The sequence below is a fragment of the Lampetra planeri genome, chromosome 33 (assembly GCF_965212315.1).
Source record: "Lampetra planeri chromosome 33, kcLamPlan1.2.h2, whole genome shotgun sequence".
Classification (NCBI taxonomy): Eukaryota; Metazoa; Chordata; class Hyperoartia; order Petromyzontiformes; family Petromyzontidae; genus Lampetra; species Lampetra planeri.
Genome location: NC_136139.1, coordinates 7,018,342 through 7,041,433, shown reverse-complemented (window position 1 = coordinate 7,041,433; position 23,092 = coordinate 7,018,342). Strand labels below are relative to the sequence as shown.

The following is a 23,092-nucleotide window of genomic DNA, read 5'->3' as shown; positions in this document are numbered from 1 at the left end:
TTTATAAGCGTCGCCACGTGGGTCACGACCCGCCCACTCCCCCCGCGATGCCACTTCCGCTTCCGGGGTTGGCTAATTAGGAGGCGTGGCCGGGCGACATTATTTATCCCAATTATATTCAGATCGAACTTGTTTTTGCACCGTTATGTTACACAAATCAATCGCGGGGGGTGTTGGTGCGTCTCGTGCTCCGGCTTGTGGACATCCCCTGGCACAAGTTTGGTTTGCCTCTTTAATATTCCTGAGTTTTGTTATGTTTTTAACGGAGAGAATAACGCGATTTAACAAACAAAAACTCTAGATTTATACGACTCACGATACGTGTATCGAATTGCACGTTAAACAAGTCGATATGTCTTCGTTTTACCATCTAAATGTTAAATAGTGTGTGTATAGATAATTGGTGAGATGAAATCTACGGCCACTCTAGATTCTCGCATGCACCACAAAGACAAAACAACAACAATATACTATTGATTCTCCCAATCGATTCGTGGTTATTATTGCATGGGATCGATACATCATCCCCGGGGTGTCATCGTTTGTTTCCCAGTAACCACGTCCTCCGTGATTGCTCATTGCTCGTTGATTTGGCGAAATTGGTCGGCTTCTGTGATGAGGTTACCCCGTGTCTCTCCATCATCATCGTCGTCACCGGCCATATGATCGATCCACTGCTGGATGAGGGCCTCCATACAGTCCGTCGACAACTCTCACTGCCTCGCCGATGCAACAATTCACTTATATATTCCAGCAACGTCGTCCTACCTAATCCCACGCAAGAGTCACTTTGAATGAATTTCGCTGTCATTTTTACCCCCCCCCCCCACACACTTTCACCGTCCCCCAGTTGTTACCCCCCTCCCCTACAGCCCCATATAAATTGCCCCATTATTTCACCCCTAATGGCAAAGGCGATTAGACACCGCACTGTATTCGTGTTCTTGTTGCTGCTGCTGCTGCCTTCATTGATTTCTTGCGGGGGTGGTGAGCCAAGTCATTTCAGTTCAATTGCCACGGCCAACATCACCGGCGATTATATAGGGGGGAGGAAATCCTATGGCTACGGAATACCCTATAAGCCAGTCATTTATCAGTGCCCTCTCTAGCTTATTACAGATCCAATTCAGACCTCATTGGTCACACAGAGCCCATATAAATCGAAACGTTCAGCCTACAGAGCCACATCACAAGGGAGAAACACAAACACGTGTTTTTTTTGGGCCGTATTAAAACGGCTATGTAACTCCGTATGGGGCCGTCCATAAATGACGTCACGCACCTAGGGGGGGGGTCAGACATTTGTGACGATGTGTGACGAGGGGGGGGGGGTGAGAAATGTGACGTCACATCAAAATGAGTAACTTTAAATAAATATAGACAACACGTTCTACTTAATTAAATATAATTTTTGATAAATGTTTTCTCCTACAACGTCAGAGTGCAGTGCCACAGTAAATACGCACTACAATGACAATAGCTTAAAGCGATTTGAAGCATATTTTTTTTGGGGGGGCAGAGCTTTGTGACGTCATATTTCAGGTGCGTCTGACTTTTGTGATGCCGTGTGACGAGGGGGGAGGGGGTTTAGAGAAATGTGACGTCACATCAAAATGCGCAACTTTAAATAAACATAGACAACACGTTCTACTTAATTAAATATACTTTTTAAGAAATGTTGTCTCCTACACATCAGAGTGCAGCGCCACATTAAATACGCACTACAATGACAATAGTTTAAAGCGATTTGAAGCATGTTTTTTGGGGGGGGGGGGGCAGAGCTTTGTGACGTCATATTTGAGGGGGGGGTCTGACTTTTTGTGACGCCGTGTAACGATGGGGGGGGGGGGTCAAAAATCGTCAAAAATCGCGTTACGTCATTTATGGACAGCCCCAATGGACCTGAAAACTCTTATTTCCCTGTACAAGATTAAGGGGTAAACCGTATGGGTTGACGGCCAGGCTACCCAAACCCCCTCTCACAGAGCCACATTGACCAGAGGGGTGAAGTATGGTTAACCATCACCCCCCATGGACCCCACACGCCGTGGCGAGAGAGGCCTTCATCCAGCAGTGGATTGACAAAAGGGATGTACTGTACATGATGAAACGTATTTTATTTTTATATATGAATATATATTGACATTTCCAATTTGAAGTAAAGTCAATAAGTCTCGTACAGTAAATGATAAAACGTATCACAGTAATATTGTCCTTTATATGCACAGAAATACAGTACAGTGGGTTACATGTAGAAAAGGAATTGAAGTTAAACGACGGCATTAAGAAACATTTTACCGTTGCATATTTCACACTGCGCAAGCGAACTACGATTTACAACCACTCCGCGTATGTGAGCAACACATTTCAACTGCTCGCTCGTCAACGATGAATTGCAAATGTACTTGCGCATCTACACTACGATTTACAACTCTATATTCGCATATTAACTACGATTTACAACTTTACTTGCACATTCGAACTACGTTTTACAACCACAGTACACGTGCATCCGAACTGCGATTTAAAAACTCGCGAGCGCATGCGAACTACGAATTACAACCCCCGGTCGCGCATGCGAATTACGAAATTGCAACCCCCGGTCGCGCATGCAGACTGCGAAATTGCAACCCCCGATCGCGCATGCGGACTGCGAAATTGCAACCCCCCGGTCGCGCATGCGGACTGCGAAATTGCAACCCCCGGTCGCGCATGCGGACTGCGAAATTGCAACCCCCGGTCGCGCATGCGGACTGCGATTTCCAAAGGTCGCCTCCCAGCGCCCTATATATAGAGGGGGCAGGGTGAGGCGGCCTCCATCGGTGGCTCGTGCAGCTGCCGAGCGGGACGAGTCGAGAGGGTCGTGGGGAGGAGGAGGCGGAGGCAGCAGCGGCGGCGGCGGCGTTGGGCGGGAAGCAGCGAGGCGAGCACCCTCGTCCGCGTGCTCCGCGTAGCCCTCTCCGGCACACACACAAAACAACCCTCGTTGGCGGACGAGGAGGCGGTTCGCGTGCGCCTCGGGAGCGTTGGCGACAACATCAAGAAGAAGAACCACAAACAACGGAGAGCGCCAGGCGGTGTTGGAGCGAGGAGGAGGAGGAGGCGCCATGGCCACGCCGCCCGTCAAGCCGCCCGTCACCATGAACCTGTTCGCCACCTGGGAGGTGGACAAGGCATCGCCCAGCTGCGTGCCGAGGTGATGGGGCGGGCAGTCGTTGGTTGATCCTTCCCCTCCCCTCTACACCACCATCATCACATTTGCATTTATGTCGTTGTTAAGGAGGGGTCAAGTTTGTTTTTTTTAATTAAAAGTTGCGGCGAGCGGCGGATGTTGGTTGGCTCGCTGGCGTGTGTCGGTGCGTGATAACATCATCATACATGATCATAGGTGCGTTGTAACATCATAGACATGATCATAGGTGCGTTGTAACATCATAGACATGATCATAGGTGTCGTGCGAATTGGGGGAGGACGGTGGTGGTGGGGTAAGTTTGAAAGCTGAGGTAGAAATCATTTTAGATTTGAGGTAGCAAAACAAAACCAGTGAAAAACACCGTAGTGTGTGTGGTTGCGTTTGAGTATAGGGTCGGCGTGGCTAAGGATGCTTGAATTAAGTTGTCGATTAACAGCGAATTGGTTGTGGGATTTTGTGCAATTTAGTGGAAGTTTTGGGACGCAAGGGCGATTGAACGCAGGAGGCAATTCTGCTAGATAATGTGGAAGTGAACGCGATCTTTTAAAATCCGTTTTGTGGGTTTTTTTGAACGATTACAATAATTGTGTCGTTTTGAGGTATGACGATCTGCACACAGACTAAAGTAAAGTCGTGCTGACATTGTTATTTTTCAAATAAGCGGTGAACCAACCCATCACGCCGGTGATAAAAGCGTGTCCCCCTCATGACCGCTGTGTGCACCGGGTCCCCAGTTTACGCTCAATCTATACACGAGACGCAATCACTATCGACGTATAATTAAGGAAATTGTGCCCGAGTCAAAATGTCAAACCTGTTAAGATCAATATGAAGGCGCACTGCATGCACCACTGTACGTACATAACATTGTACAGCATTGCAAATGCTGTGGGTTTTTTTTATTGCTGAATTGTACAATCGAAACGTGCAACCGTTTGGTCCAGAGTGGCACATTGCCAGATATAAGAGGGCCTTGGTAATGTGTATGTGGGCATTTACAAGTTTGCATTGGTGGACGTACGGTACCGAAATTGGCATCCTGTAACAGGGAAATTGCAAACAACAGTCGTATCAGAACCATAATCAGAATCTTGTATTTAGACTCCGAGGAATCCGATGAGCTATGAAGTTCTTTAGCTTTTTTTTCCCAATCCAGGACAATTTACCCCACCAACTTGGTAGAGGTTTGAAACAATCCCCACCGTAGACGTAGCACGCGGAGGCATTTTTCTATCCATGAGAACAAACGGGATGTAAATAACATTGCATGGACTGTACTACGGCATTACCCAGACCGTCATTGTGTTCGATAGCATCGATAGCTCAACGGTGCCTTGGAGCAGTCCTTCAAATGCTGTGCGAGTTTTGAGGCTCGGTAATTAGAATTAAAAAAAAGAGTGACATTCACGTTTTCCCCAGTGACATCACTTGAGTGGCGATTCATTGATGTGAATTTAAAGCTTTTATTACGCATTACAGAAGCTTTAAACATGTGTGAGACGGTCCAGGGCACGTGCATTGTCTAAAATATTGGCGCTTTTGTTTTTTTGGCCTCATTTGGTATTCAGGTCTCCCTTTCAAAATTAATTTAGTCTCAAGGGCTTCTCACCTGGCTAAACAATAAGAGCTTATGTGTATGTATCTCCATTGTAACACCTTGGGTATATACACTGTAACCAAACTTCTAGTTGAGTGTCCTCGATATATCCAGGAAAAAGCTTTTTTTAGTTTAATGAGTCGTACTAAAAATAAAATGACTGATATTGACAGTAATGGTGAGCTTTTGGTTCAACACTTATCCAAAGCTGCTAAAACTGCCTACACAACTTAAGTCCTTTATTTGTCATCACGGTATGCATAATACAGTGAAACTACTCTCTTATTTTTAATTGTTATTTGTGACCTATCAATGTCTGCAGCCAGGATCGATCGATGACAATCTTATTACCTGCAGATATTTAACAGAGGAAGTGCGTTGCACCGTTAATTCCTCCTGTTTGATAATACTTCTCTTGTCCGTATGCATCTGTGCAGATAGGATTTTTTTTGCGGTTAAGCCATAGTCCCCACATACCGCTCGTATCGATGCAGATAAGGGGAGCGGCGACCCACTACTCTGTAGAGTAACATTGGTATAAACGCCTGTTACAATATGAACAGCGCATTGAAAACGCGTACTATTTTATGTTCTGTTTACAAAGTGTGTTCACAAATCCACACTGAGAAACACGAAGATTGACAGATGGGTGTATCTTATTTTTTTCGATAGTGTAATTAAATAGAGGTACTGCAGGCAAGTCATTTTTTAAGTTTTAAAGGCATGGTTTAACAAGACAACACTTGCCACCACCCTTCAAACCCATTGGTGAAAAAGAGCAAAGTTTTTGTTTACATTATATGTTCACGTCTGGTCGCCAGCTGTTTTGCATACCAAGTTGTCAATTTGTTGATGCTATAAACCGCCTGTATTTTTAAAGTGCTGCGAACTTGTACGTTGCTCCTGCGAAAAATTAGCATTTTGTCTAAAATGTAAACTGTAATCGTTGAGGTGTCTTCCGCTACCCCGTTGAAATGTATATCCTATTTTCATCGGGCCAATGTGGGTGCCCATCTTATAGTAATGCAAATTATTGCATCCCGTAGTGCTGTTTAAAATGAATTCCCATGTGGTTACGCATGAATTCATAAGTGTGTTTCAGAAACTGCCATGTGTGTCGTTTCTACCACTGGCGGTGACATCGCGGCCTCGCTAACATGTTTACATTTCCTGAGCTGGGGTGCTATTTAATTTGGCACTGCAAGTTTATCCTGTGACGTTCTGTCGACATTCCAACTATAATTGGACACCGAAATGGGGGAGGGGGGGCAATATTCGGAATGCCACCTAGCTCTTGCATGCGTTCTATTTTCAATGTCACATGCCAGCACCTCTTCTGCCCTTCTGGTCCTCTGATGTGCTCACCCACCCTGTGGCTAGCTAGCTTGCTGCATTGCAGGAAGCTCGAAATTACTGTACTGCATTCCACATTCCTCTCGGCTGTCAAGGGCTCGTGTTTAGCACTGCCTTTTTTAAGTCATTTTTTTAACAATCCTTGTGGTGGAGATGGAAAACATCTGGCTGAATTGTGGCATTTAAATTGTAAACAAATACATAAAACTTTCATTGCTCGTGGTTTTAAGTTTTATATAAAAAAAGTAGCTTTTATTTACAATGGTGATTTTGAAGTACATTTTATATTGTGATTTGTTTATTTGGAATTGCATAAAAATATGACAAAGTTTTTTTGTGAAAATTTGATTAAATCTGTGGTCCACTCGTGGTTTTCTGGGTTTCCTCAGATAACAGCTGCTCATGGGTTTCTGTAACAATTTTTGTTGGCAGATATTTTTGGCATAGTTTGTGAATTTATTTCTACTATTTGAAACGGAATTTTGTTGGGAAATTCTTTAATGTTCTGGTTACATGTTAATTTAAAAAAAATGCATGCTCCCAAAAGGTGTCCGTTCAAATGAAATGACAAACATCGTGGAAAATAACTTGATTATTTTTTTATTCTTATTCGAAGCTATACATTTTTAGTTTAGAGCTATACATTATTGTGCAGTTTCAGTTTTAGTTTTTAAGGGCTTATTCTAACCAAAACACATGTCTATGATTGTCAATGCATGTGGAATAGAATAATAAATCTGCAGAGTGAGAAAAACAACCCCAATGTCTTTTAACTTTGTCATATGTACTGGACGATTAGTACATATGCAGTCTTTTTTGTATGTAAAATTGTGCTTTCACAGGTATGAAGTTGCAAAATGTAGACTTTACTCTTGCATTACATGTTCGTGTTGGTATATGCTTTTCAAAGATAGTGAAGCATCATTATGAACAATTAAATGAATTGTTGAGCTGTTGCATAATGTTTTGTTATATATGCATAGTGCATTGATTAGTATGTTTTTAGTGTGCATGCTTTCTGTTTCATAGAACAATAGGCTTAATTTGGATTCCATTGCTGTTAGCAGACTAATGCAGTTTATACTGATTTTATAAACAATTAAAGCTGAATTGTGCAGACTGGATCTTCAAAAAGTACAAGTTTAGAAAAAAAAACTAAATCTGTTTGCCATGCTAACAGAATTGCAAGTTCTGGGGTTTATTTGCCATGCATCCAGCATGGAAAATCTGTTTGTGGTTAGGATGTGGTTATTATTCAATGACAGTTCATGTTGATGACACTGAATGTTCACAATGGTTTGGGTGCATAAGGTAAAGGGAGAAGTTACTCAGCCTTGTACCCATCTTGAACCTACAGTGGCACAACTGCACAGGATGATGACTAAGATTATGCGGTTTCAGCGTAATGAAATGCTTGAACAGATTTTCAAAGGTAATTCTGACATGACCCCAATGTTTTTCTGTCTCGGTTCAGCTTATGCTGCCGAGGTCCTGTTTCGACCAGATTTTCTCTTGATGACGATTGGAAGCTGTTTGCTAGTTTGTCCTTGATGGACTATCAATAGTTATTGAACATTCTGTGTTGGTGGTGATGGTTATGCTGATGGTAAAATATATACAATTTGTTTTAAGACCTTTACTTTTGAGTTTCTGGTTTAGCTTATGATTATGTACATACCAATTTTTGGTTTTCTTTGTTTATGTTTTTGTTGAAACAAAGTGCCAGTAGAGTGCCATTTGGTACCCCTTGGGGATCATAATTCACAGTTAAAGAAACTTTGCCATTTCTTTTTAGAACAGCATCCTGAATGGTTTCAGTGCTGTTAGTGTTACAATCTATTAACGTGCACATGTTGTTTTCAATTAACCATTCTTGACACATGTAACAAAACTGAAACATCTGTTATTAATATATGGAACTAATTTGTATGTAGTTAACATAGAATGAGTGTAGTATATTACTGATTATTGTTTGATAGTATAAAATAGTTTTTCGATTTTTTTTTTGGAGAATACGTTCTTTGATACTGTAACGTTTGGAACTTTTGTGTAGTAGGTGCTCTTTAGTAGCAGTTCTGTTGGATGTAATGTGGCCCAGAAACGTAACTTGTGTTGCAGCTCAAGTACAGTAGCATTGACTACCATTCTGCAAATGCCCCAAGGAATGCCTTTGTCAGTTTCAGAACTATTGCCCATAACCGCATGAGGAAGCCAAGAACCTCTTGAGCCTTTCTTTGAACATTTTTTTGTTGGTGTAGTCTTGACTTCACTGCCTTGGGTTTAAAATTAACCCACAAAAGTAATACAAATTAAGTGCTCATGAATGTACTTTTTTTTCTCAGTTCTTAAGAGGCGTTAACTTGTTTTTATTGTACGTCGATTATCTGTTGGTAAAAAAAAATGCCACGTAAATATCGTTGCGTAGCTGCAAGGTTTGTAATTTTAAATTCAGTGAGAACGCTGCCAGTCGGTGTTTATGGATTCAGCTCACACCCTTTTAAATCTGCTGTCAATCTATAACACTGAGAACAAATGGCTTCTTGAGTCTGCAGGGCAGGACAAAAATATAAACGGGTGGGAAATGCGTTTTCACACCAAGGTTTACTTAAGAACCGTAATTTGGTTCCGTTTTATGTGTATATGAATTTTTTTTGTGCTGCGTTTCTGTTTTGCCAAGATTGGTGAACAATACTCAGCGAAATTGGTGGTACTGTGCTATTGATTAGGAACATTTAGCAAAAACTGGCCTTTTTACCTTTATTCCTCATTTGCGTGACATGTATGTGTTTGTGTTAAATAGTGTTTAAAACATGAGTGCCTTGTTTTACTAATTGTAACAACATTTTGCTCCTCTTTTGCTGCTTTTCATGGCTATAATACCCATCTTCACTGTGTCCTCCTGTGGTCTGTCTTTCTGGCAAGAAGAATGTCAATAGATATTTATCTGTAGGTGGGCTTTGTAGCGTCGAGCTGAATCGGAACAATCTCACTAAACCGTTCGCTTGGGGTAACTGCATTGCAATTAATTCTTCAATGACTGAGAAAAAAAATCGGATGTGTAATTTTTACGCACAGTTAAACAATATTGTGTTCGTTACACTGACATTTTAAAAAGCAGTTTTTTTTAATATTCTATAAATTTCAGAAATTCATTACTTATGAACTGTTTAATTTGGTGTTCCCTCGTGTAATAGGACTCGTACTAGATTGACCTTATTTTGCCTAAAGGTGCATCCTTAATTACGCCTAGTATTATTGCTGTTCCCTAAAAAATATGCATAGCCTTTAAAACATGTTCTTTAACCTTCAAATGTACAGTACTGGAACATTCCACACACCACATTTAAAATTCACCAACTTGAAAAAAAGCTGAGTTAGTATTTATTTAATGGATTATTTACTGTAAATGTCTAAATATTTATTCATTAATTGTACCGAGTCATTTTATATTGCACTTGTACATTCCCAACAGCGTAATTGAAAGCTGTAGCCATGCAGAAAATATCCTGTTTACAACCGTTTGCCCATTGTGCTTCAGTCATGGTCAGTTTTGTTAAGGGATACTTAACGGCAAAGAGATGTTCCAAAACGAAGACAACCCCTTCTGTATAGAGACTCCCTAGTAAATAATCTGCCTACTGTCAAGTGGCTGTGTAGGTGTGAGCGTGCTTGGCATGCAGCATCGTAGTCTGCAAAGCTGGGCATCACTGACATTTAATGGAAAACAAGCCACCGCTTGTTAAGTTTAGGGCTGGGAGACATCACCTTCTACATTTACATATGAATAATGGATAAAGATCAGTTCTTTATTGTGTTAAGCAAAATGAAGTAATTGCAATGTTGCATGTTAATGTTTGCATCATATATGACGCTGAAGCATGAGGATGCAAAGAATTGTAACTTTTTTTCTCACTTTGTATGTTTAAGTTTTCTTTTATCATTGAATGATAAACGTTATAGTATTTTTTTTTTGCAATAAGTGTTATTAACAGTTATCTTTATACTGTCTTGATTCATGTGTGCTATTTTTTTTTCTGGCACTTACTTCCTGGGTATAGTTTCCAAAGCACAAACTGGGATGTGAAGTTTAGTTGGTCCCAGATTGTTTTCCTGCAGAAAACAAATGTACTGTTACTTCTATAGAGAAAGAGGATCCTTTGGGTGCTGGACAGGAAATATTTTTCTAAAAGTTGACGAATGTCTTTTTTCACTTTGCCGGACACATTAATAGTATTCCAGTAAGCAGAAAAGGCTTTGTATCTAAAATTATATATTTTTATTGTTGGCAATGCAATAATTTTTACTACTGTTAATAAAATAAAAAAACACATTGAAACGTTCAATATATTTTCCTTCTTCCACTCTTCATTCCCAATCCTCGTCAGGTTGTTCAGCATGACTCTGAAGAAACTGATGGTTCTCAAGGATTTGGATAAGGAGTTGAACTCTGTGGTAATTGCTGTCAAGTTACAGGTAAATGCGTTTTTTTTTAAATGTCAAAAACTAACAATTCTAAATTATTTGTTAAAATAATTAATTGCAAATTATGGATGCTGTAATGTTCCGCCTTGTTTATGATTCAGGGATCCAAACGCATCCTGAGGTCAAATGAAATCCCTTTACCTCCGAGTGGCCTCATCGAAGCTGACCTGGAGCTCACCTTCTCTTTACAGGTGCTATTTGATTAGCTTCTGTGATTGCCTCGGCCTTTTGCTAGTTGCTTGTGCAATATTTATAGTCTATATAAACCAAAGTTGGTCAATAAAAAAAATGTATCTTCAAATACACAAATTGAGAAAAAAAATCTACTTTTCAAACAGCAGTTCAATTACTGTTTTATTGTTTGTAAACTTGGCAGTCGTACAGGCTTCTCGCTGTGACCGTGGCAATGGATATGTGGTGTTTTTGATGCAGTATCCACATTTTCTAAAGCGGGAGAGCAACAAGCTTCAGATCATGCTGCAGAGGAGAAAGCGATACAAAAACCGCACCTTCTTGGGATACAAGACACTTGCAGCTGGCTTCATCAACATGACTGAGGTTAACTGAGAAGCATATTAAACATTGCATGCATTTTATTGGTTTTTTCGATGCAGCAAATCTGGCTGTGACGGTCCCACCTGATGACGGAGACTTGTGTTGCCTCCGAAACGTCGTGATTTTTATTGTTTTATTTTTATTGTTTTATTTTTATTAATTTCATTTTTTACCTACGTGACTTTACCGAAAGAACTAAGAGTATTATTGTTTTTTTGTTTACTTTCAAAGGTACATTTCAATGGTTGTTCCTTAATGTTAGTTAAGTAAGAAAATCTAATGTTCTCATATCTACATAAACTTCAGCATAAACTCATTGCTGCCTAAAGGGCACCTGAGGTCGGTCATGAGACACGATCTTCTTTCAAGGGTTCTAATTTAAGGATTATCTCCGAAGGTCATTCCAGGGCGACTTTGTTTTTCTCATTAATCTTAACGGGGGCCTGACATCTGCATCAGTCTGCATCACTTTGTTTCCTGCTGGTTTTAAGATTAAAATGCCTTTGGCTAATGTGAACTCGGGGACCCACATGACTATTCTACCAGCTGCGCGGTTGCATTAAGTACGTCTGCTCAAATCTATTATCGAGCTTATCATTTGATATATTGGCCTGTCATTTTACGAAGAGTATCTTATGCATACAGTACCTCTTGGAGGACATGTAATTAATCTTTTTTTACTTTAAAAATATCTGTAACAGCCTGGTAAAATATTGATAACTGTGCTTGTTAGATGATTTATTGCTTACCTAGATGAATTCTCGCATTGAATGTGTTTTTCTGCCTCATGGTTCTTTGTTAAATATATTGTGTTTTGTCATTTTTACTCTGCAATCATAATGGTTTTTCAAAAACATGACATATAAGTGTTCATGTAAATATCTGAGCAGTATCGATAATTTGATTTGTTGATGTAGAATTCAATGAAAGTAGATTGTAATAATTGCGTACAAAATATTGTTACTAACTGGCATTTAGGATGAAATTTGAACATCCCCAACAATGAGAGTCCTTTAGGGACATTGGCAAGTGTTCACATGGAGCAATTCTGTTTTGGCCCAGAACACGATGTGGTTGGCAGCACCACGTCTGGCTGCCATTAATCTTTGTCTTGGACGTACTTGTTTGGGTAATTATTTGAAGTCCGGTCGCTTTGGGCAGACATTAATGAGTACACAAGCTAAACGTGCATCTGAATCTCTGGTAACTTAAACGTACAGTTCCTGTGGTGCCTGTGAAATTATTTGTATTTGCTTCAAAGATTTAAAAATGAAAATAAATAATAACGGTGCAAGGAATAGATATTTTTTTAATCCTTTTTGCATTATACCGCTATGAAAGTGTTATCGCAATATTATATTCTGTCGAGGCCTGATCCAAATTACTTCAGCAGGGGCATGAGAAAGTACCTAAACGTGTGACACCGCCCTAAAATCATTCATTTTTCATAGAGACCTTAAACCAAAGCAATTCTGAATTGAAGGTGATGCAGCACCCAACGGATGGTGGAATGGTTCTGGGGCTTCATGGCAACATCAAGGAGTCAACAGCTGGGCGCTCGGCAGAGATCTGCATCTTCTCCCTGTCAAGCCAGCCTGTCGACCAAGAGGAGACAGTGGGGCCTGGTGAACGCAAGAACAAGGCCCTAGGTATGCCTCTTGCTTTACAATATGGAATTACATTTCTTGTAAGCTATGAGTGGAATGAAGATTTTACTATATTTGAAAAGTGCCTATGCACTGCTTTGTGTTGTGTAGCAGTTGGTCACATGCTGTGGGTGGTGTTTTTTTGCATTTTAAAGCAGAACTTTTGCAATTTCCTTTCTGTGACCAAGACTGAAAGTTTTTGTATCCACTTACATCTGTTGTACAACAATGTAGCGATTTAAAATTCATTAACCAATTAGTTTTCGGCTTGGTAATTGAAATGTAATATCTGTCCACAATATCCGTTGTACTATAGTTTTTTTATCTACATTGTTCGAAACCTTTTGCAACATCTTATCTCCATAAATAAACATTACTCTGGAAAATTTCCACTTTAAAGTTTTATTTTATACAATATTCACACACTGGTGCCCTTATTACACATACACTGTTCTGTGCTTTATGACTTTCATATGATTTACATATTTTAATTCGAAACCTGATTACAACTTTCTGATTTGTATCTCAGATCGCTCTGCAGATGCAGATAACTACTCTGAGGATGATGATGAGAGCTTTTCGTCTGAACAGGATGCAAGCGATGAACATGTACAGGTGGGAACGGGTCCATCTGCATTATGTAATGATGCTCGCCTTGACAAGTATTTATTAAGCTTGTGTGCTGTATTTGATTACACCACCTGTTTACGTCTGTGAAGCTTAGAGCACAAGATAGAGTATCGAGTTGTAGCAGGAATGCCAGTGCAAGTTATCATTGAAGTGTGCGTGTAAGCTACAATTAGGGCACAAACTATCTCACTGCATGATTAAGGCAAGCTTGTTTTGATTTGCCTAGTTGGGTAATTATAAACTTAAAGTCAAACTTAAGGAGGTGGCATCTGTTTTTGCCTTCTAATTTTAAGTATGCAATAATGCATGCGCGCCAAGTAACGCATGCTGCGCTTTTATTTTTACTTCTGCTCCCGGTGGGCTGCGCAGGACATGTACGATGATTACAACCTCTCGGGCAAGTCAAAGAAATCGAGGCACAGAAAAGTATCCAGAGCGATATCCCTCAGCCGGGTTGGTATTTGAATCCTTGTGGTTTTTTTAAAATAACAATTAACATGTATTTTTTTCAGGAAAGCCTCAGTCTTGGCGCTCTTGGTTTTCTTTTTTTCAGGAGTGACCTGCATTGAGTTGTTAGGCTAGTTTTTTTCAATGTGTGTTGTCTTTGGAAGAAAATTTGAATGCCCAGAAAATCCGACATATAAGAGGGTAAAATGAAAAGGTTTGCATAAATTATTTGATGAAATTGCTTCCTGCATCGTTACATCTTGACAATCTCGCAACCTCAGGAGGTTTGGGAAGTACACATGTACACCATGCACAGACTCTAACCTCCACAATGCTTTATTACAGGAATGTGCTTTACCTGTTACTTTTCAAGGCCGCATCAGACTGATCATATAAACTTTAAACACATTGTTATAGATTTGGTGTGCTGCCTTTGAAAATATGGTTGTCCTCAATTAATGGAATTTGAAACAAAGTATGTGCCATGTATTGTGGAAAACCGTTTTTAACTTTGTTTTGCAGTTTTATTTTGGGGCTCTACAATCAAATCTTTGGAATGGCTGTTTAATCTTTAATTTACCAAAGTGCTTTTGCACAAGCATTGATTTTGTGCAAAGTGATAGTTTATAATTTACTTGGATTTTCACAAAGGATTAAGCAGTGATTTTGTATGCCCTATCACTGTTGTACAGAAGGATGCATTGTGAAACATGATGTAAAAGTGCACACGGTCAGCTGAGTACAATTAGTTTCTGGCAAATGTCCATTGCTTTGAGTTCCAAGTTGAGGCTGAATATTGCTTTGCTTGCTGACATACATGTTTAGCAATCTCCTTGTGTTACAGACGCCAGGGAGGTTCTGGCATTCCTCCTGTCCCATCGAATTCTAGTGTGTCCAACCATACATTTTAAGCGCTTCACAGTAATGGCTATGTTTAACTGGGCTGTATTCAATTAATGGTTCCACGAAACTTAATATACATGACACCAGCTGTCGTCTTAAAATGACAACCTAATTCATTGCCAACCATGCTTTGACATACCATTTTTAAGCTTTACAGATGAGCAAAAATGATGTCAAAGTCCACCTTATGTTTGAAATAATAAGTTTGCAACATAGGGTCTGAAACCCCTTGGATACAGTGGCAACATTTTTGACTTTAGTACAATTTAGTCTCAAAGATATCCACTTAAGACATTCTGGTTTCAGGAGTGCATTTATCTGATCAGCATGTGTACTCGCTTGACTTGCAGCAACCGAACCTGAAACAAAAAGTGGTGGCACTACTTAAGCGATTCCGTGTGATGGATGAGGTAAGTTAGTAATGTAGAATGCAAATAATTCTCATGTACCGCAGGTGTGTTTTTAAATGTGGTGGTATATAACGGCTTACTTTTTCTGTTAACATTTGCAGACATATTATTTATCTTTGGGGAAAGTAAATGGTGCAAGGTTTTTTTACTAGTTACAATTGCAAGATCAATTAAACATTTCAAAGAAATTGTTGGCGAAATAGATGTAAGAGGTGTGGTTGATCTGCACTGATTGTACTGGTTAACCTCCTGATTCAAGATTTATTTTTAGTACTATACTGTCTAATGTGTACTCTCTTATTATGTCTCATTGGTGATATTAACCTAAAATAAAAATGTGCGTAATATTTCAATCATATGAGAAATAATACTGTGCATGTCCAATTAATGCATGTATCATCAGTGTAAGAATCGATTTTAATCGATGAATTGTTACATGTCTGCTGTGCAAAGTGTAGAAAGCATTACATCATTGTCCTTTTCCGGGTACCTCTCACTAGTATACACACATATATTTAGGCCAATGTTGCCATAGGTTTTTGAAGGTCATGCATTGTCATCGTAGAACCTGGACCTTGAGCAAGATCCGGGAGACCAGACCCGTGAGATGGAGGAGGAGGAGGACCTCAACTTGCTCTATGACAGCTTGGAGCTCGACAACCCGAGTGACAGCGGGCCTGATATGGACGACAATGAAAGCGTCGTCAGTGCACCAAAACCAACGCTCAAGTGAGACCAAAGTGAAGCGCCTACCATCACTGTGAAAACACACACACACACACAGGCTGATTTAACAAGTATGAGTGTTCGGTTTTATCCGATTTTCTTGGCAAAAACATCCTGATATTTAAATACCAGCAATTGGGCAAAATGCCATGGCGATATGTTTTGGCCGTTTCGTAAAGTTTTCAAGTTATTTTGTTTAACCAGATGAGGACTTGCGTGTCATGGATTGCCTCCATTTGGATGAGTGAACTGTGTCACCAAAATGACAAAAGCAATAACATAAATACAAAGTACAGCAATTAAGCAAATCTAATCGTAGCAACAACCAAATAGAAATTTGAGCAAAACAAGCATGGTTACAAAATAAATATAAAACGGCACTCAAACAAAATCCACATTTTTTAAATTCAATTTCCAGCAACAAATGTGGGCTTGGGACAAATGTGAATATGACCCCGATGCAACTGTATATGTGTATGCACACAATAATGTGGCATTACCACCAGACTATTAATAACAGGCGCATGACAAAACATTTGTAAAGTACGAACACCTTTTGATTACCCAGTGTAATGAGATGTGAAGGGTATCCCAGATAAAACAAAAACATGAATAATGCAAAACATATTAATTACATTATTTTAAAACATGTTTAGTTTACATGTGTAGAATAAGGGTGCAAAAGTAGAATGTGCCATCTGTTGTTCTTGATTCTTAAGTGATCGGTTGACTTGCTATGTTGCATTGACATGGGCTCAGTCACTGATCCTCTAAGTGAACATCAGCTATAATTAGACCAGAATGCACATAAATATTTCCCAATTCCAGTTGGTCCGCAACTTGAATCCATCCACAGATCTTCCAGAGAACTTGTGTAACTGAAAACGAAAAGGAGAATTCACATATTCTTATGTTTTTTCGGTAAAGTCACGTAGGTAAAACATCAAAATTAATGAAAATAAAATAAAATAAAAACAAAAATCACGACGTTTCGGAGGCAACACAAGTCTCCGTCATCAGGTGGGACCGTCACAGCCGAATTAGCTGCATCAAGTGAGGCAATGATTCAAGAAGTAATCCCTTATAAGCAAGTTGAAGGGGGGGAGGGAGGGGGGCGGGGCTCAAAGACAGCACAGAGTGCTGTCTCAAAGACAGCACGGAGTGCTGTCTTTGAGCCCTGCCCCCCTCCCTCCCGATACGTTCCATTCATTGGCTACCACATTCTGATTAGCCCCCCCCCTCTCCTCCCCCCCTTCAACTTGCTTATAAGGGATTACTTCTTGAATCATTGCCTCACTTGATGCAGCTAATTCGGCTGTGACGGTCCCACCTGATGACGGAGACTTGTGTTGCCTCCGAAACGTCGTGATTTTTGCTTTTATTTTATTTTATTTTCATTAATTTTGATGTTTTACCTACGTGACTTTACCGAAAAAACCTAAGAATATGATTCCTTGCAGTCACGAAAGCTTCAAATCTAGAGAGAATTCACATGTTTGCAAATTTTCCTTTTTCATCAGATTTTTGGCAAAAGTTTAAAACGATTTGGCAAAATTCTAAGGTGATTTTCATAAAAATGTGAGTGGCGCATGCGGCAACTATGCATGTGCCTACAATAGGTAGGTGGTATTCTCTCCACTATGTAGTTTAAGTGGGAATTTTTTAAGTGTAGTGACTTAAATGGAGTCACTTTGGCGTATAGCGCTAGCTACTGTCACACGAGTGGAACTGTGCGTCTTGGGCCTCTCTCTGGCACCAGAGTCGGTATGGCATGGAAGCGGGCCCTAGAGGGCAGAGTTATGGTGATGGTCAGAGAGAGGGCAAGTCGGGACGTGACAGTCTGGATGAACCTGAGAGGGCACGTGACCAGGACAGGGTAGCGAGGGGGGCCCAAATGGTGGCTTGAGGGACACGTGATGCTCGGTCGAGAACCTTCTGGTAAGATCCAGAAGAGAGGTTGTGGCCGAAGGCGGAGCGAGGCCACGCTCAGGAGCATACAAGGGAAGTCCCGAGAGCGATCGCCGCTGTCTTCTGGAATCAACCCGCCATGCTTTGTCTCCTCAATCTTTGGTCGTCACGTTCGGCATCGTGGGTCAGGCAGTACGTTACTGACCTTGACCCGGTTATGTAGTTGCCCTGTTGGGGTCTAGTTAACTGTTGTACGTTTATGTCGTTACCCTGTTGGGTTGTAGAATAAACGTGTTGCCTCCAAGTTCAAGTGTGTGCCTCTGGAAACCACTACAAAAGTAATGCAGGTTTTCGAAAAGGTGGTGATCTGTATTGCCTCAAGTGTTTTCAATGTTTAAAACACTGTGGCCTCTGCCACATATTGGCAGTTTGTTATATACTTTAGATGTAATCATTCATTGTGCACTATTCATACTTGCACTCGTTGCATGCAGTTGTGTGTAAGAGGGAATTACTTGCATTTGTATGTTGAACTTCTTTCGCACTGTACGTAGCCAACGTGCTAATCGGAGATGTGATTTTTTTTTTAATGCAATATAGGTTATTTAGATTCATTCCACTAGATTATGCGTGTACCACTGCCAAAAATTATGAAAAAAATGTAACTTTCAACTGTAACAATTTAATGACTTGTGCAGGGAGTGCATCCTTTATATCACCATTAAATACATTCAAACGTGTTAAACATTTTCAGGCCATTTTTTCAAGAGGTCTCTAACTCAAGCTCTCAGACTGAAATTGCCAGCATCAAAAGTATGAAGAGCCAGCCCAGGGAAGTCGCATGCCAGGTTAGGAATCATCCTCGCAATTTCAATATACTTTTAATATTTTGGTGTAACATTTTAATAATGAGCATCAAAGGATAAAAGTGGTGTCGATATGGGAAAGAAGTACATCAATCCCACATTGATCATAATCGTCTTGAGAAAAACGAAATGTTATTTATGTTTTCCACAGTTGTGCTTGGGCAGCTCTAAATGCCCACTGGATATGCATGGGGACATCATGCATACATATATTTGGGTTAACAAGAGTTGTAATTGAAAAGGAAACTTGGGAAACTTCCAAGGATATAAAATGAAAAAAAAACAATGAATGCATTACTTTTCACTCTTGATGAACGTTATTTCGTTGCTTGCTTCCGTTGTAGTTTTTTTACCTACCATCACCTCATTAGTACTTTTGAAGCTAATATTCAATAGATTGTTAATTCTCTTAGTGGAATTGTTTTTAGAGTTTTTTTAAATCCATGTTTGGCATAAACGGCGGCTTTTCATATCTTGCTGCAGGTGGAAAGCCCAGATAAATTGTTGGTTCTTGAGAGGAAAAGGTTTACCTCCGACACAAGCACAGATGAATGCCCGCAGGTGGGTCCTCTTAAAAGCATTGTTTTATCAACAAACTAAACGTTTATTTTGCGTATTGTTGGTTTTCTATTTACATTTATGGCATTCACTAGCACAAAATGGGAATATTTAGTAGGACAATTTCTGTTTTATCCACCACTTAATAGCTTTGGGCACTTGTCCCAAAACACATTTGTCTTATTTATCGCCTTCCAGAGGCAGTGCTCATTATTTTCTATCACATTTAAGCTGGACTGCGCCACCAGGGCAATGCATAATTTATTTAAGTCTCATTGTTTTGTTACTTTTCTGTTTGTGAATAGCCAATGCAGTTTTTTTGTGCTTTAACTTACAGCTAATGATAAAGAGGCACATTTACTTTTGAGGCCCAGTTAATCTTCACTTTATAGTCTGTTATCAGCACAATTCTAAATTAAACTATTCCCTTGAAGTTACATAGCACTTGTGCAAGTTATGCATGAATTGTGGACAATTGCTTCTGTCCTCCCTCCACTGTGCCTGACCAGGAGCTGAGAGAGACTGACACGAGCCCAGGCTCGGAGTCGGGTCGCGTGGAAGCCCTGCTGGAAAGGCTTCCTCCCCGTGGCAAGATGAGCCGCACAGAGTCCCAGATCATCACATCTCCCAGGTGCATGAATAGTACAGATGTAATTATTCAGATATTTTCTGAGTCACTGGTAGACTGGGAGATGACACGTGACTAACATCCACAACTACAGTGAGAGGGTACACTAGATATAGTGAGCTGGGTGAGGAATATATATCGCGTATCGGTGACCCAGACAGAGCCGGCTGAAATTCAGCCTGGTATCTACCCATACTGACGTGCTCTTAAAACCAACTCGGGAAACAAAGGGCCATTGGATTCCAAGAAAGCATAACTGAATGTCTGATGAAGTTGATTTACACCTGCAGTCAATACATGCCAGCACATTTCACTCACACAGCTTCTCTCTGGACTCTCTGTGCAGTAGAGTGGAGGTGAGGGCGTCGCTGCGCAAAGGACGGAGCTCGTCATTGCGGGAACGGTCAAGCTCTCGGCTGCAAAGTGTCCGCGCCAGCAGCCTGGACAACGACCAGAGCCCTGACCCCCAACTCATGCAGGCAGGCACCTGGTTGACTTGGATAAAAAAAAAACTAATTATTTGCTTTTGTTTATCAGCCTTTTTTCATATAAGACTTCTGACTTAAAAGCCTGTCCATGCTGTGTTGGTCACGGGGGTTGTTTGACCATACTTCAATATGTGAGCGTGTCATCCATCAATGGTGCGCATTTATGCATTTAATGACAAACTAATAATGTAGTTCTCAGAGTTGCAATTTGATTAATTCCACGTAAGAAAAATGGATATTATGATTTTTGTTCATGATTGATCAATATGTGAGTGGGTCATCCATCAATGGTGTGCATTTATGTATTTAATGACAAACTAATAATGTAGTTCTCAGAGTTGGAATTTGATTAATTCCACGTAAGAAAAATGGATATTATGATTTTTGTTCATTATTGAGCCCAGACTCTCCACTTGTTACACCAAGAACGTAATTTAATCACGAAGGATTTTAGTGTCACCTAAACAAAACATGCCAATCCGATACTAGTTCAGCACACCGTGTTGGAGAGTAAACCCACAGCATTTACAATTTGAGTAAGACGACTTTCGACAGTAATTAAAATCAGCCTCATCGGGCGACACCCAGTGTTGTGGAAAAATCCTGTTTCATACTTAAATAGCTCTGAGCTTTATTGGATTCCTCCAGTGTAAATAAAGATTCTGATTCTAATTTGGTACAACACCGCAGTCCATGTAATTGTGGGTTTTGTGGATCAAATCGACAGGGCTGAGAAATGAAAGCTGTGTGAAATATTTGATTCGAGGTGGTTTGTAATGCTCTGTTGACAGACCCCCCAGCGCTCGGTGTATGAGCAACTAAACCGAATCCTTGGTACGGAAGACCAGCTACCAGAGAGTGTGATGCTCATTAACACTGCTGACTGGCAGGGACAGGTAACCAGAGTGATTTTTTTTCCTTTCTGTTCCCGATTACACATTAGACGTACATCAAACCCAGTCTATACAGTAAACACTTGAGTCGGTGTAGCCATGGCTTCTTGTTATATATATTTTTTTCAAGATTAAAATAAATGACCTTCTTTGCTTTAGGTTGCCTAATAGAATATTTGTGTGCTTGCAGAAAAGCCCAAGGTATTTATTTTGAAGTTTGCTTTGGGTTCTAATGGAGGCACAGTCTCCTTTTGTGCCATTGTTTATTCATCCTTTCAAGTGAAGCGTAAAGATGATGAAACCTGATACTTAAGGAACATGATAAGGGACCCAATAGAAAGTTGTCACAGTGAACGGCTAGAAGTACACCAGATCATTTTGAAAGCTAATGTGAAACTTCATTTGTAATTGTATAGTTAAAATAATAGACACTATTTTAATTACTGTATCTGTTTTGTGGTGGGGGGGGGGAAAGAAACATTGCGTTATTTTGTGGTAAACCAGATATGCAGCTTATCCTGTTGTAATAGTTTCATTGTCTCTGTCTCTACTCCCATAAACCAGTACGTGTCGTCCCTGCTTCAAAAGGACAACCAGCCAGTAGTGTGCACCGCCTCTCTGGCCGACGTGCAGGCCGTGTTTGTGTCTCTCGTCTCCAGGATACAGCGATTGTGAGTGACCGTAGATCCTTGCTTTACGCTTGAACATCTGAGAAAAAGTGGTGGAATTTGTATCCTCATTTTATTGTTTAATCCTTTCGGCTACTGATGCTGTGACTGCTGTACCAGTGCATATAGTGTGTTCTTTCTATTGTAGATCTTAAATAGAGATGCTTGTTTTGCTACATGGGTCATCTTTACCCGGATTCTATATTTTTTAAAAGTGAACATTAGTAGTATTGATTATGATAGACATGATATTACACTATTTTTTTTACAGATAATTGTTTAGTTGAATGACAATACAAATGTAATGGAATAAGTGAGATAAAACGTCCAATACACAACGCAAGGCCCAGTATGAACAGGACAATATTAACGAGATCAATGTAATTATGATCCAAAATTGTGACATTGCGGGGGGCGGGGGGGAATGTGAATCCTTACATGCCTAGTTATACCGTCACGGCTAACTTATCTGTTGTATATTGGCACGGCTTGCCCACTTTGCTTGTGGTGAGTAAACTTCTCAACCGTTTCCCTTTCTGCTCCTGGTGGTGTGAACATAGCTGTAACTCAAACCCGCAGACACCAGAGCCCATCCGTGTGGCGGTGGTTGGTGACCTGAGCCACCTGCACGCCGTCCTCCGCTGCTTTGTTGACCAACTCTCTCAGAAGACCTCTGACTGGCTCGGATTCTTGCGGTTTCTCATAATCCCACTTGGTAAATGATGTGCGAGGCTCTGGGGTGGTTGCGGTGTTTTTGTAAGGTTTTGTTGACATTTCGGTTTTATGTTTTTTTAAAATGGCCGAGACCGTATTTTCTCTAGATTTTCTCTAGTGCTGTCATCAGCAAGTCTAACGTGTGACCTGGGTAGGCTACATGAGAAGACTTCTTTTTCAACTGCATTTGCTGCACTATATGAAAGCTTTGTAAAATCTGAGCCTTTATCATTTTTTCACCAAACATGGATGTGTGTTAGGTGTACAGTTTAATTTATTGTGCTTGGTTGTAAAATGAACATGTTTGATATGCAAATTGCAGTAGGCAGCAGCACTTTCTAAGTCTGTCATGTCTCATCACTTGCATACTGGTCACATTTATGTCTAGACAAGTGTGCTGATTGGTAGCTACCCCTCTTCTGTATC

At 40.4% G+C, this 23,092-nt stretch overlaps 1 protein-coding gene across 3 annotated transcripts in view; it reads left to right on the top strand.

Moving 5' to 3' along the window:
* Positions 1–2,818: 2,818 nt before the first annotated feature.
* LOC144729723 (phosphofurin acidic cluster sorting protein 2-like) overlaps positions 2,819–23,092 on the top strand; it is a 34,720-nt gene continuing 14,446 nt past the window's right edge. The window contains exons 1-16 of one of the 3 annotated variants that reach the window (XM_078610165.1): positions 2,819–3,196; positions 10,530–10,617; positions 10,728–10,817; positions 11,059–11,184; positions 12,665–12,830; positions 13,357–13,442; positions 13,827–13,910; positions 15,158–15,217; positions 15,783–15,946; positions 18,606–18,699; positions 19,201–19,278; positions 19,785–19,906; positions 20,253–20,382; positions 21,183–21,287; positions 21,849–21,955; positions 22,513–22,667. In XM_078610165.1, coding sequence (XP_078466291.1) covers positions 3,108–3,196; positions 10,530–10,617; positions 10,728–10,817; positions 11,059–11,184; positions 12,665–12,830; positions 13,357–13,442; positions 13,827–13,910; positions 15,158–15,217; positions 15,783–15,946; positions 18,606–18,699; positions 19,201–19,278; positions 19,785–19,906; positions 20,253–20,382; positions 21,183–21,287; positions 21,849–21,955; positions 22,513–22,667 — 1,744 coding nt within the window. In that variant the 5' untranslated portion in view covers positions 2,819–3,107. Of the gene's footprint in view, positions 3,197–10,529; positions 10,618–10,727; positions 10,818–11,058; positions 11,185–12,664; positions 12,831–13,356; positions 13,443–13,826; positions 13,911–15,157; positions 15,218–15,782; positions 15,947–18,605; positions 18,700–19,200; positions 19,279–19,784; positions 19,907–20,249; positions 20,383–21,182; positions 21,288–21,848; positions 21,956–22,512; positions 22,668–23,092 lie in introns of all 3 variants that reach the window. The other 2 variants (XM_078610164.1, XM_078610166.1) reach the window with 2 other exon arrangements.